The following is a 13,215-nucleotide window of genomic DNA, read 5'->3' as shown; positions in this document are numbered from 1 at the left end:
CGGTTGTGAGACCCTGTTTTTCAAGTTGGGTGCATGAGAGCAGTTGGGAATGTTGCTGCTGTACCAGCCTCCCTGCTGCGTGGCAACCTCCCTTCCTGAGCTGCTGGAGGCCGTCTCAGGGTTGGTGATGGAGTTCCCCAGGCTTATGGTTCTGGGGAACTTCAACCTGCCTTCCCCGGGGCGGGCCTCTGAGGCAGCTCAGGAATTCATGGCTACCATGGCAGCCGTGGGCCTGACTCAGATTATTCATGACCCAACTCGAGAAACTGGCCTCACCCCGGATTTAGTTTTCTTGTCAGAGCAGTGGCAATGTGACCTGAGGGGAGAGTTACAGCTATCCCCATTGTCATGGTCAGATCACGCCCTGGTGGCCTTGAGATTCTCTTATGCCACCCCCCTCTGCAGGGAGGCAGGACCCATTCGACTGGTCCGCCCCAGTGACTGATGGACCCAGCAGGGTTTCAGAGGGAGCTGGGGGTTATACCCGGGGATCTGCTACATGGTCCAGTGGAGGCCCTGGCCGCCACCTGGAATAGGGAGGCAGCTGGGGCCTTGGACAGGATTGCGCCTGTGCGACCTCTCTTGCCTCATCATACTCGACACTCCCTGTGGTTTATGGAGGAGCTGAGGGTTTTGAAGAGGATTAAGAGACGTCTAGAGCGCTGCTGGAGGAAGACAAAGACCGAATCTGACCAAACACTGGTTAGAGCCGCTATTAAGGCCTACCTGGTGGTGATAAAAGCAGCGAAGCATCAATACTTCTCTGCTCTTATTGCATCTGCAGAATGCCGCCCAACGGCCCTATTTAAAATCACTCAATCCCTTTTGGGGAAGGTGGGTGCAGTGACCCACCTACAGGGCCATGCAGAGGAGTTTTCGGAGCATCTGCAAGACAAAATTGCTCGGATCCGCTCCACGCTAGACTCCAAGCATGAGGCAGGGTCTGTGGAGATACCAAGGGATCATACTTATCATGTTATCTGGGAATGGTTTGATCCTGTTGGACCCGAGGAAGTGGACAGGATCCTCTGGACAGTAAATGCCACCACTTGCCAATTAGATCCATGTCCCTCCTGGCTGGTGAAAGCAGCTCGGGAGGTGAGATGTGGTTGGGCCCAGATGATGGTTAATACATCCTTGAGGGAGGGGGTGTTTCCAGCTGCCTTTAAGGAGGCGCTGGTACAACCCCTCCTCAAGAAACCATCGTTGGACCCTACTGTACTGGATAATTTTCATGCAGTCTCCCACCTCCCCTTTTTGGGGAAAGTGTTTGAGAAAGTGGTGGCATTACAACTCCAGAGGATTCTGGAGGAAACGGGTTATCTAGACCCCTTTCTGTCAGGTTTCAGGCCTGGATATGGGACAGAAACAGCATTGGTTGCACTTATGGATGATCTCTGGCGGGAGCGGGATGGGGGTAGTGCATCCATCCTTGCTCTTCTTGACCTCTCAGAGGCTTTCAATACCATCAACCATGGTATCCTTTTGGGTCAGCTCAGGGAGTTGGGGGTGGGTGGCGTAGTTTTGTGGTGGTTCACCACCTTCCTCCAGGGCCAGTCCCAGTCAGTGGTGATATGGGGGGAGAGATCTGACCCTCGACTTCTTCTTTGTGGGGTGCCACAGGGTTCGGTTCTCTCTCCTCTCCTATTTAACATCTACATGAAACCGCTGGGTGAGATCATCCATCACCACGGGATGAGGTATCATCAATATGCTGATGATACTCAATTGTATATCTCCATCCCGGGTGAGGTAAGTGATGCTGTGACTGCCCTTTCTTGGTGCCTGGGGGCTGTAGGTGTCTGGATGGGGAACAACAGGCTTCAACTGAACCCTGGTATGACGGAGTGGCTGTGGGTTAAGGGTTCCTCTGTATCTGGGACTTTGTCATCTTTAGTTCTGGATGGGGTTGCACTGCCCCAGACAGACCTGGTGCGTAATCTGGGGGTCCTCATGGACTCGCGGCTCCTGCTCAAAGAGCAGGTGGCAGCCGTGGCCAGAAGGGCCTTTGCACAGCTTCATGGTGTGCACCAGTTGTGCCCTTTCCTGGATTGGGAAGCCCTTCAGTCACTCATGCCCTTGTTATCTCCCATTTAGACTACTGCAATGCGCTCTACATGGGGCTACCCTTGAAGAGTATCCGGAAGCTTCAGCTGATCCAGAATGCGGCCGTGCGGGCTATTTTTGGCGCCCCTAGAAGGGCACACATGACACCTTTGCTACGCGAGCTGCATTGGATACCAGTTTGCTTCCAGGTCCAATTCAAGGTGTTGGTTATCACCTTTAAAGCCCTACATGGCATGGGACTGGGTTACTTAAGGGACTGCCTCTTCCCCGCATCATCACCCCGTCCCACCCGATCACGCAGAGAGGGCATGCTGCGGACCCCGTTGATAAGAGAATTTCATCTGGCAGGGTCCAGGAGGCGGGCCTTCTTGGCAGTAGCACCCGCCCTTTGGAACATCTTGCCCCCGGAGGTGAGATTAGCCTCATTGCTCCTAGCCTTCCGGAGGAAGTTGAAGACCTGGGTCTGCCACCGGATTTGGGGCAGGGAAGAGAATTGACATACTTGGGGTTGGCTAGTGCCTTGAAGTGCTCCTCCTACATAATGACTGAAGGAGACCACAGCCATCGGGATTTTAGGAGCTGGGGTAGTGAAGAAATTGTTTTAGTTTTAGTTTTAATGGGATTTTATTAGAATTTTATTGTATATTTATTCAAATTTTATTGTATATTTATTTTGTATCGTAAACTGCCCAGAGTCCCTCCAGTTGGAGATGGGCAGTGACAAATTTGATAAATAAACGAATAAATGTGTAATAAATAAATAAATAAACCAACAAAGCATTGGGACAACAAATGTTAAAAACTATGATTTAACTATGATTTAGTGTGAGGTTTGAGTGTGATCCTGACTCTGAAAATGAAACTTATCTTGAGCCAGAAGGGGAAAATTAAACTTATCAGGAGGGAATTGGGGAAATAGAAACCAGGAGTGACTCAGCAGAGCAGGAGAAATCAGAGGCGCTGATTGGACAAACTTCGGAGGGAAGTTTGAACCCTCCAATCAGTGCTTGAGAGAGAAAAGCATAGAAGCACGTGAAGCAAAAGGCAGCCCGATTGGCTGCAGAGGAAAAACAGCATGGAAGGGATCACTTAAAAAGGCATGTGTGCCAAGAGCAAGCTGTTGGAGACAACCGATCCTTCGAGCTCATAGCATCTGCGGAAGAGTCCTTACTGGAGTCGGGAGCCTCTCCTGTAGCTGATGTGGAATCAGAGCCAGCCCCTCCTGCCATCGTGGACCTGCTTCCTTCACATGCCGCTCAAGTTGAGCCTAGTCATACTGTTCCAGCTGAGCACAGTCCTGCTTCCAATTCCAAGCCTTGTCTTGCAGATCCAGCCAAGTCTAGCCTTGTGTCCAGTTCCAAGCCTTGCCTTGCCATTCCAGCTGAGTCCTGCCTTGTCTGCAGACCTGAGCCTTGCCTTGACACTCTAGCCAAGTCCTGCCTTTTCTCCAGATCTGAGCCTTGCCTTGATGCTCCAGTCAAGCCTTGCCTAGCCTCCGCTGTCAAGCCTAGTCTAGCCTCTGTGCCCAGTCTGAGACTCGTGCCTCAAGCCTCCTCCTTGCCATGTGCTCTAGCTACACCAGGTCTTGCCACCTCATTGAGAGGATTAGCCAAGTTCTACCTTGCTGTTTTTATTTATTTATTTAATTAATTTTTATCCTGCCTTTATTATTTTTATAAATAACTCAAGGCAGTGAACTTACCTAATACGCCTTCCTCCTCCTCTTTTCCCCACAACAACCCTGCGAGGTGAGCTGGGCTGAGAGAGAGGGACTGGCCCAAGGTCACCCAGCTGGCTTTCATGCCTAAGATGGGACTAGAACTCACAGTCTCCTGGTTTCTAGCCCAGCAACTTAACCACTAGACCAAACTGGTTTTGCCACCATCTCCTTCTACTTCTGAATCTGCAGCCTTGTCTTGTTATCTTCCACTGCCTAGATGGACTTGATTGAACTGCACTGCCTAATTTATTCTAAGGACTTTCATTGTTGTAAATAGTTATTTGTAAATAAAGAATTTAATAGTAATTCTGCCTGGCTGTCTCATAGTCTGAACAGGACATTTAGTAACATTTTCTCTGTTAACCATGTTTTCACCTGGACATTACAGTATCTTTGCATTTCTCTCACTTGTTGATTTCCCAAATTGTAGTTATTGGCTGGAACAGAAAAAGCTCAGTGCAGTCTTCCATGGGCTCTTGAAAGTTTTTCAGTCACCAATTTCTTAGGCAGTTTCTATCAAAAGTCAAAGGACCATTCAAAACTGCAGTCTATAAAATACAACCACTCCAGAAACGAAGCCATTGACACTGCCAATCTCCATTTGTACATGGAAGCACCCTGTAGATTTGTTCACTGATGTGTTTTAGAAACTATTGTCTCTAGAAACTATTCTAGAAACTAGAAACATAAACATGGATCTATGGGGTAAAACATTTACATTCACTTCTTTCTAATTCAAATAGCTTGTTTCCTGATTAGAGCAAACTCAGTGCGATTAGAAGAATTCTTCTCTCTCAATGTCTACTGAAAACACTTCTATGTGAAGTCATACGGTTTATGATAGCAAAACGAGGTACGCATACATTATTTTTTTTTTCTCTCTGTAGGATCAACAAAATATACCTGGCTTACAAAATTGCCACTTGGTGTTTTCAGCATGTACTTTGATCACCTGGGAATGTTGAGTTCTATAAGTCTAAATAGCACATCTGAAGATAGTATATCAGCTTTTATGATGGATGTGAACACTTTATTGGAGGTTTGACATTTTTCATTTATTTGATGTACTAATGAGGATTATTTATAAAATGTTAATTATTATGTAAAGCTTATTCAATTTGATTTTATGAAATGTATATTTACTTTCTAAACATAATGGACCTGTGATTCCTTGAAAACAAACAGCCTAGATGTATACCCCACTGAAATTTATTTCCAACTAGATACTAAATGTAATTAAAACATGATTTAACTAATTTATTGTAGGAACAGCAGGTGAGGCATAGCTATGACAAATGCTTATTTAAAGAATTGGAGATTTCTTAGAAATTAGCAAGACTTTTAGAAATTGTTAACTTTTATTGAATCATGTCCATTTCTTAAGTAACTTCACCAACTATTAGTTTTTTATAGCTGAGTCCTGTACACACTGTAATTTTAAGATTCTAGAACTTCCCTTAGAATTCTTCTTACATCTGGATATGAAATATCAAACATGGCTTTAGAAGGGATAGTGGAATGGTTGTGACCTGTAAGGAATCCATCTCTGCTCAGATATCGAATTGAGCAGCATGCCAGCCAGTATGTAATGTTAAAAAAACAAGACTGAATTGGAATTCCGATGTTGTATTGCCAACAATGACTTAGAGGCAATGTCCTAGATGAAGCTTATCTTTATTTTCTTTCATGCAAGTCCCAATCTCAAGAATACTTTCTTATAAAAGTTATGTTCTTAATCTTAGTATTCCTTTCTATTTGCATTCTTTCCACTGTGCAAAGCTGCCTGCTAACCAAGGCATAAATGTGGCGTTGCGGGTCCTCTGCGGGATGTGTTGCCAACAGGTGATGGCGCAACCGGCCTGGTCCGACCGGGCGGGCTCCTCACGGGAAGAATGACACTGGCACAACGGTTCGCTTAGGCGGGAGAGAGCCCAGAACAATTGCGCACCTCCCTTTTATTGAACAGGCAAGGAAGTGACATCATAGGGAGGGATAATGATACAAGGAAGTTATATCTTAGCCAATACTTTGCTTGCTATCTATGTGCATTACTGTTTGCTGCTAACACCCTGGGATTTTCTGCAACACCCTGGGATTTTCTGCAACACCCTGGGATTCTTTGCAACACCCTGGGATTTTCTGCAACTGCCTCAGCCGATACTACAACATCTCCTCTGTTTTTATTTGTTTACAGACCTTCGATTCCTGTGTCTCCGGGGGCATAACCTCCTCCGAGTCCAGGGCTCGGTGACACATGGGATCTTGAGGTCCTTCGTCTTTGAGCGGGAACTCTTCCCCTGAATCATCCGAATCAGAGGAGAGCGCCAGTAGGGATTGTTTTTCCGAGGAGAGCCTCGCATCAGCCTCGATTTTGAGCAGCAAATTGATCTTTGTAATGTCGGTGTCTATGGCCAGCAGGCGACGTTTCAAAAATGCTATAAGTTTCCCAAATATACAAGGACCAATAGCACAGATAATAAGAATCAAAATCAAAGGGCCAACAATAGCCGAAATAAGTGTGGTGAGCCAAGGAGAGATATTAAACCATCCCTCAAACCAAGATTGCTGTACCTCGCGTTCCCTTTTTCTATCAGTGAGCCTTTTTTTGAGCTCCTTCATAGAATCTAGGACTACCCCAGAATGGTCAGCATAAAAACAACATTCTTCCTGAAGGGCCACACATAACCCTCCATTCTTTAAAAATAACAAGTCCAAGCCACGACGGTTCTGGAGCACCACTTCCGAGAGGGAGGTGAGGGATGTCTGCAAATGCAGGATGGAGGACTCGATCTTCTCCAGGTCTTCATCTATGCTGAGACGAAGAGATTGGTAGCTTTGTTGACCAGCCACAATACCGGCGATGCCTGTGGCTGCCCCAGCCGCCCCCAAACCCAACAGGACAGACAGTGTTAGTGTGGTGACTACCTCACGCTTAACAATAGGATTAGGTGAGGCAAAAAAGGAAAGCATGTTAGAGTCAGTATGATATGAAATCTTAGGTAAGAGATAAACCTGTACACAATAATGATTGTCAGTCACGAGTTTTGGTGCAAATACACACGCCGACAAGCCGAATGAACATGCCCACATAGAGTCATTGCCTGGTATAATAAATTGGTTAGCAAACGCAGAGGAAAAATCGGCAGTTGTATTTGCGGATTGCCAGGGCAAGGCCCAACCACAGATGGTTTTGGAGGTTTTGGAGCGGGGTGTGGGGCATGTATACATATCGCAGCGTGAGGATTTGGAGCAATATTGAGTGAGGTTGGCAGGTATGAGGCCGAGACAGCACCCGCGGCCCGACAGGCCAGCAATCGTTTGGGAGGTGTTGCCCCAGCGACAGTCAGTGTCCTGAGTACTAGTGGTGATCTTTTCTGAAGATCCGGAGGCCTCATAAAAAGGAGGGGTAGCAGTGAGACAAAGCCAGCATGAATTAGTGAGACTGGGTCGGGAGGTGTTAAGCATGTGGTAAGAGGCATCGAGAAGTTTATAAAGGGTGTTTCGTCGGGGATCAGTCGGAACAATAAGGGGGTTGGAAGGAGAGGCTTTGTTTGAGCCAATGGGTCGCGAAAACCCAGGAGTGATAGAAAGTTGAATTGAAAAGATCTGTCCGATATCACCCTCACCGTCCCATCTTCTGCCGCCCCATCGCACGCCAGCAAGCCATGTTGCTTGAGGAACCGCTTGACCAATGGAAGTGAAGGTAATGTTCATTGGATTTTTTCGTTGGCCACAACAGTGCCAATCCCTGCAAGACATGGTGGGTCTACCATGGCTTCGCGTTATTGCTATATAGTCCCGTTTTGTTGGGGGGTCCCAATATATGTCACCGGTGGAAACGCAGGACCACTGTCGACAAAAATAATGGCCTGCGCCTCCGCACTGGTTGGACCGGGCTGGCGTTGCAGGCTGCTCAGGGCAAAAATAAAGATGGAAGAGAGACACGTCTTTTGGCGAAGGGGTACAGGAGCTTTTATCTATAAAAGCAGTGGAACCAGAGCCCATTTCCGCAAAATCAAAATGAAGAACAGGGAACCACGGCCAAAGAGTTCGATTTGAAATGCTGAATAGGGACACACCCTGGAAGTCTCGCACAGTCCATGTATAGTTGACAGGTCGGTGGGCCTCATGAGCGGGGGGTCGCGCCAAAGCGGACAAAGGAAGGGAAAGAAACACAAGGCCAAACACAAGGCCATCATTCCTCTTGAGCATCTTGAAAGGCGAGGTTACCGGTGTCAACCTCAGAGGCAAGGTCGGGGGTTGGAAGTGGTTGAGGGGCGGACTTCACCAAGTACGGTCGAATATGACGTCCAGGGACCCAGAGAACACGGTCTGGAAGTTGAACAGCAGCGTAACCTCTGCCCCAAGTGATGAGTTGCACAGGACCTCTCCACGTCAGGTCAGGAAGCTGTCGATAATAGACAGGTGGTCGTTGGCGGTCAGCAGTGGGTTGCGATGCGAAGTGACGAGAAGCGGCAGAGGCCGCTGGCTGTCCGGTCAGGTTGAGAAAATTGATAGTATAGAGACAAAGATTGAGAATATCTTGCACCGCTGGGAGGCTGGGGGGCCCTTTCCCCTTGTTGTCAATATATCTATCAAGAGCATGTTGCAAGGTCTGATTTGCTCTTTCCACTATGGCTTGGCCTTGACTGTTGTATGGAATGCCAAGTTTATGAGTGATTCCCCATTTTTGACAAAAGGCAGCAAAAGCACCGCCTGTGTAGGCGGGCCCATTGTCTGTTTTTAATTGCTTTGGGCATCCCAGCGTCGCAAAAGTCCGAATAGAGTGATTGATCACATGTTTAGCGGCCTCACCTCTCTGGGGGGTGGCCATGATGAACCCTGAAAATGTGTCGATGGAAACATGCAAATACTTCCAAGGGGAAAAGGAAGCATATTGGGTTATATCCATCTGCCAGAGTTGGCAACATTCAGTTCCACGAGGGTTGACCCCCATGGGAATTGAATGTGCTTGTTTGCTACAGGCTGGACATTGTTGGACAATGGCCGTCGCTTCTCCTGGAGAAATCTGAAATTGTTTAATAAGGGCTTTCTTGTTCTGATGGAAATACGAGTGACTTTCCCATGGTGTAACCGTGGTCAGGGAAAGGCAAAAAAGGGAGGATGCAGCCGCAGCTGCAGCATCAGCAACATCATTGCCCTCCTGGATAGGCCCAGGAAAGGGCTGGTGGCTTCTAATGTGGGAAGCATGAAAAGGGTGGATGCGGGCGGAGATAAAGTGTTGCAATGACAAAAATAAGGACATGAGGGTGGGTTCAATAGAGGGGGACAAATAAGCCTCATAAAGGTGAGAAAGAATTTGAGAGACATAAAGACTGTCCAATATGAGGTTAAAGGGCTGGTCAGAAAATTCTTGGAAAACAAGTAGAGAGGCATAAAGCTCTGCACGTTGGGCAGAGGGTTGAGGGGGTGTGAGTTGGGTGTGCCAACGGCCGTCCTGCCGCCAGGCGCACGCGCCATAGGTCTTGCCGCCATCGGCAAAAACCGTAACAGCATCCAAAAGGGGTAATGAAGAAAAAGGAGAGCGCCACACAAAAGGCGTGGTCTTCAATAGTTGGAGACGTGGGTCAGGGGGGGGATGGCAAGAGACAATGCCAGGCCAGTCAACAAGAGCAAATTGAAGTTGCTCACTGGAGGCGAATAAAAGCTCCCACGTTGCAAGCGAACATGGCACATAAAGCGCGGAGGGTTCCACGCCCGCCAAGGCTTTTGACCTCTGACGGCCTTTATGAATAAGAAAGGCAAACTGAGAGGACTTGGGTGTCAAGGTCGCCCGTGGCGTGTGCGAAAGGTGGATCCATTCAAGGATCAATAGAGATGAGGTCACTTGAACCAAAGCTGCAGTTGGTAATGTGAGGGTGTTAATTAATAATAAAGAAAACGGGACGTTGTCCTCGATGCGGTCTACCCATTTGGTAAGCAGGGCCTGATTGATCAATTTAACAACTTCCAATTGGGTAGATTGCAATGGAACGACATCTGCTGGGTGTTTGCCTCCTGTTAACGCTGCAAAAAGTGGGGAGAGTTGGCTGGTAGAGAGGCCTAAATAGGGTCGTATCCAATTAATGGATCCCAAATATTGCTGCAATTGTAATAAGGTTGGGGTGGCAGGTAATTGAATGTCCGGCAGCCACGGAGTGGCATGTGATGCAAGGACCTTATGCCCCAAATAATTAAAAGGGGGGGCAATTTGAATCTTATCTGGGGCAATGAATAGGCCCCCTTGGCGTAGTATGTGTTGTAGGTGAGGCAAGGTCTTAAAAACAGTGCCCTTTGGTCCCGGTGCGGCGACCAGGATATCATCCATATAATGATAGACTAAAAAAGCGGGATAAGCATCCCTGTAAGGCTGTAATACCTGAGACACAAAGTGTTGACACATGGTGGGGCTGTTTAACATCCCTTGCGGCAAGACTTTCCATTGAAAGCGAGAAGTGGGGCGGGAATAGTTAAGGGCCGGTACAGTAAAGGCAAATATGTGGGTATCCTTAGGGTGCAATGGAATAGAGAAGAAACAGTCTTTCAAATCGATGATCATCATATCATAAGAGTGGGGGATTAAATTCGGGTTAGGGAGGCCGCATTGAAGCGCTCCCATAGGTTTGATGATGGCGTTAATGGCTCGCAAATCGTGCAGCAATCTCCAGCTCCCCGACTTCTTTTTTAATAGAAAGACGGGGGTGTTATAGGGGCTTGTAGAAGGCTCTATGTGGCCTTTATCCAGTTGTTCTTGGACCATTTGTTTAAGGGCCTGCAGTTTGTCGGTAGTCAGGGGCCATTGGTCTACCCAAACGGGTGCCTGAGATAACAGGTCCAAGCGGAGCACAAAGGGGGCAGGCATGACGGGGAGACTATTTTAGAATGAGTCTAGCCTGAAATTGGGACATCAAGTCCCTTCCCCATAAGTTGGTGTGTAGTGGCAACACAACGGGTTTGATGAAGGCAGTGGCAGCGGTAGAAGGAGAAGTGACCGCAATCCAGTTAGTGCTAATAAGGGCAGTCTGGGTGCCGCCTACCCCTCGAACTGCCGGGGCGGGGTCGGTAGGCCAGTCAGCAGGCCATTCAGCCGAGCAAACAACCGAAACATCCGCTCCAGTATCTAAAAGACCAGAAAAAGAGCGGCCGTTGAGCTGAAAGGTCGCTGTAGGTCGGGTGGGTCTCAGATTTTGCTCTAAAGCCAGACAATCTGTGGGGCGATCAAGTACTAGCATAGTGGCTACTGCTTCGCCTTGAGTTATAGTTATCGGGGAATTTATCATAATTGCTAAAGCCAAATCAGAAAAGGAGTCAGAGCTGCGCAAAAACGGCGCGGCAAGTACTCCTTGAGATACAAGGTCCAAGTTGGGGAATATGAGGACTGGTAGGCCCGGAGGCAAGGTGAGAGGCGAGCGGGGCGAAATAAAAAGGTGATAGACATGAGCAGGCAACGAATAAGTGACGGTATCGTTAGCAACCATCTCTACGGAGGATGGGACCACAGCGCCCTCTAGTGGGTCAACCTTGGAGGCGGGGCTGGTTGAACGCCCCTTTAATAGTTTTCCGGCTGACTCGGCGAGGGGGGGGCTGCGCGGCATTGGCTCGCCCAATGAAAGCCCTTCCTGCACCGCGGGCAAACTGTTTTCGGCTTGAGAGGCTGTCTAGGGGCTGGTGTGTTGGCTCCCCCTCCTGGCGCTCTGCATTGCGCCTTAAAGTGGCCAGGTTTGCCACAGTTGAAGCAATTTCCTGAGGGGCGGGCCACTGGATACGTTTCCGCCGCGTTAGCGGCCGGAAATGAAGGCGGGTGCAGGGTGGTGGTAATGGCGGAGGCGAGGGCGGCCATTTTGTGGTCGGTAGTTCCAACAATTCTGCAAGCCTGTAAAAATTCGGCCAGGGTCACGCCCGGTTTGGTAGCGATAGGCTGCAAGACCTTTTGGCAATCGGAGTTGGCATTTTCGTAAGCTAACTTTAAAAGCAACTCATGGCGGGCCTCCACGTTGTCAATTTGCCTCTCGAGAGCTGTTTGCAGACGAGAGACAAAGGAGGAGTAATCTTCTGTCGGGGCCTGGATGATTTTGGAAAAGGTCTGAACGGGCCGTGACTGCACGTCATCCACTTTCCGCAGTGCCGCCATGACACACTCCTTTATGAGCGGGAAAGAGGCCCTGGCAGACATAAGCTGTTGGGCTATCGTGGACCGGTTACCAGTCCCTTTGAGGTCGTCAACGGTAACATAGGGGGGCAGGCCAGCGTTGACGTGAATAATGACCTGTTTGCCATATTCCGACTCCCATAGAACGTACTGGGCAGGGGTCAAAATCATGTGAAAAAGCATCTGCCAATCCCCCAAACAAAGCTCTCGGTTGTGGGAAGACATTGACATGAGGAGGCCGGAAGAATATCTGGACTGAAGACCATAATTCCGGACCGCTTCCTTAAGATCCTTAATCTGCTTCCAATTCAAGGGGGAATGGGCCGGCTGCCCAGCGGGCCCCCAAGTGACAGGAAAAGCGGCACACGTCTCGAACTCATCGGGGTCGAGTTCGCCCGCCAAGTGAGCGGCCTGCAAGGCTTGTAAGATGTGCCCTCCTGGGGGGTGTTCTACACCAGGGGGGGGCTGGCGATCTAGAGGCGGACACGGGGTTGGGGTAGGAGCAGTGGGTGTTGTCGCCGGCTCTGGCGGTAGCGACGGATAAAGAGTGGAGGGGCTTGAGGCCGAAGGGCCATAAGGGGGTGGAGGGTTAGGGGTGACTGCCTTTGAGGCTTCAGCCGAAGACAAGGAGTCGGGTGGTGGCAATGAGGTCCCGTGGTCTAATAGGGGCAGGGTGGAAGGGTCGGGGTATATAGTCGTGAGGGCTGCCATAAGGGCACACCACACACAAAGGAAGTCGGGTGGAGCTCTAGGCGATTTATGAAGCCAAACTCCCATACGTTCCCATGTGGAACGCTTAAAGGTCCCCTCTGCCGGATAAGCTGGACAATGCTTATCAAGATATTGTAAAAAGAGGGTCAGATTTTTCTTTGACACGGGGTATACAGTTGTGCCGTTAACCTTTTGTAAACAATTCGCCTTCTTCACTAATGAGAGAAGTTCATCCCTATGTTTGCGTTGAACTTGAGAGAGTGCGGAGCCCATACTTACGATGCGCGAGCCTATGCCAGGTGCGTAGTATGAGAGTGAAGGCAGCGCACCCCTAGACAGGGGTCACGCCGTGTATTTGGAATTGATCACGTCGGGGTCACCAGTTGTGGCGTTGCGGGTCCTCTGCGGGATGTGTTGCCAACAGGTGATGGCGCAACCGGCCTGGTCCGACCGGGCGGGCTCCTCACGGGAAGAATGACACTGGCACAACGGTTCGCTTAGGCGGGAGAGAGCCCAGAACAATTGCGCACCTCCCTTTTATTGAACAGGCAAGGAAGTGACATCATAG

General features: G+C 49.1%; 1 protein-coding gene across 1 annotated transcript in view; it reads left to right on the top strand.

The window, feature by feature from the left end:
* The window catches only part of CATSPERB (cation channel sperm associated auxiliary subunit beta), a 98,445-nt gene that overhangs the window by 43,436 nt on the left and 41,794 nt on the right, over window positions 1-13,215 (top strand). The window contains exon 15 of the mRNA XM_063293702.1: window positions 4,675-4,826. Within this exon, the coding sequence (XP_063149772.1) occupies window positions 4,675-4,826 (152 nt within the window). The remainder of the gene's footprint in view (window positions 1-4,674; window positions 4,827-13,215) is intronic.

The sequence above is a fragment of the Candoia aspera genome, chromosome 1 (assembly GCF_035149785.1).
Source record: "Candoia aspera isolate rCanAsp1 chromosome 1, rCanAsp1.hap2, whole genome shotgun sequence".
NCBI lineage: Eukaryota > Metazoa > Chordata > Lepidosauria > Squamata > Boidae > Candoia > Candoia aspera.
Note: the sequence above shows the minus strand (reverse complement) of the source record. Positions and strands in the feature narration are given on the sequence as shown.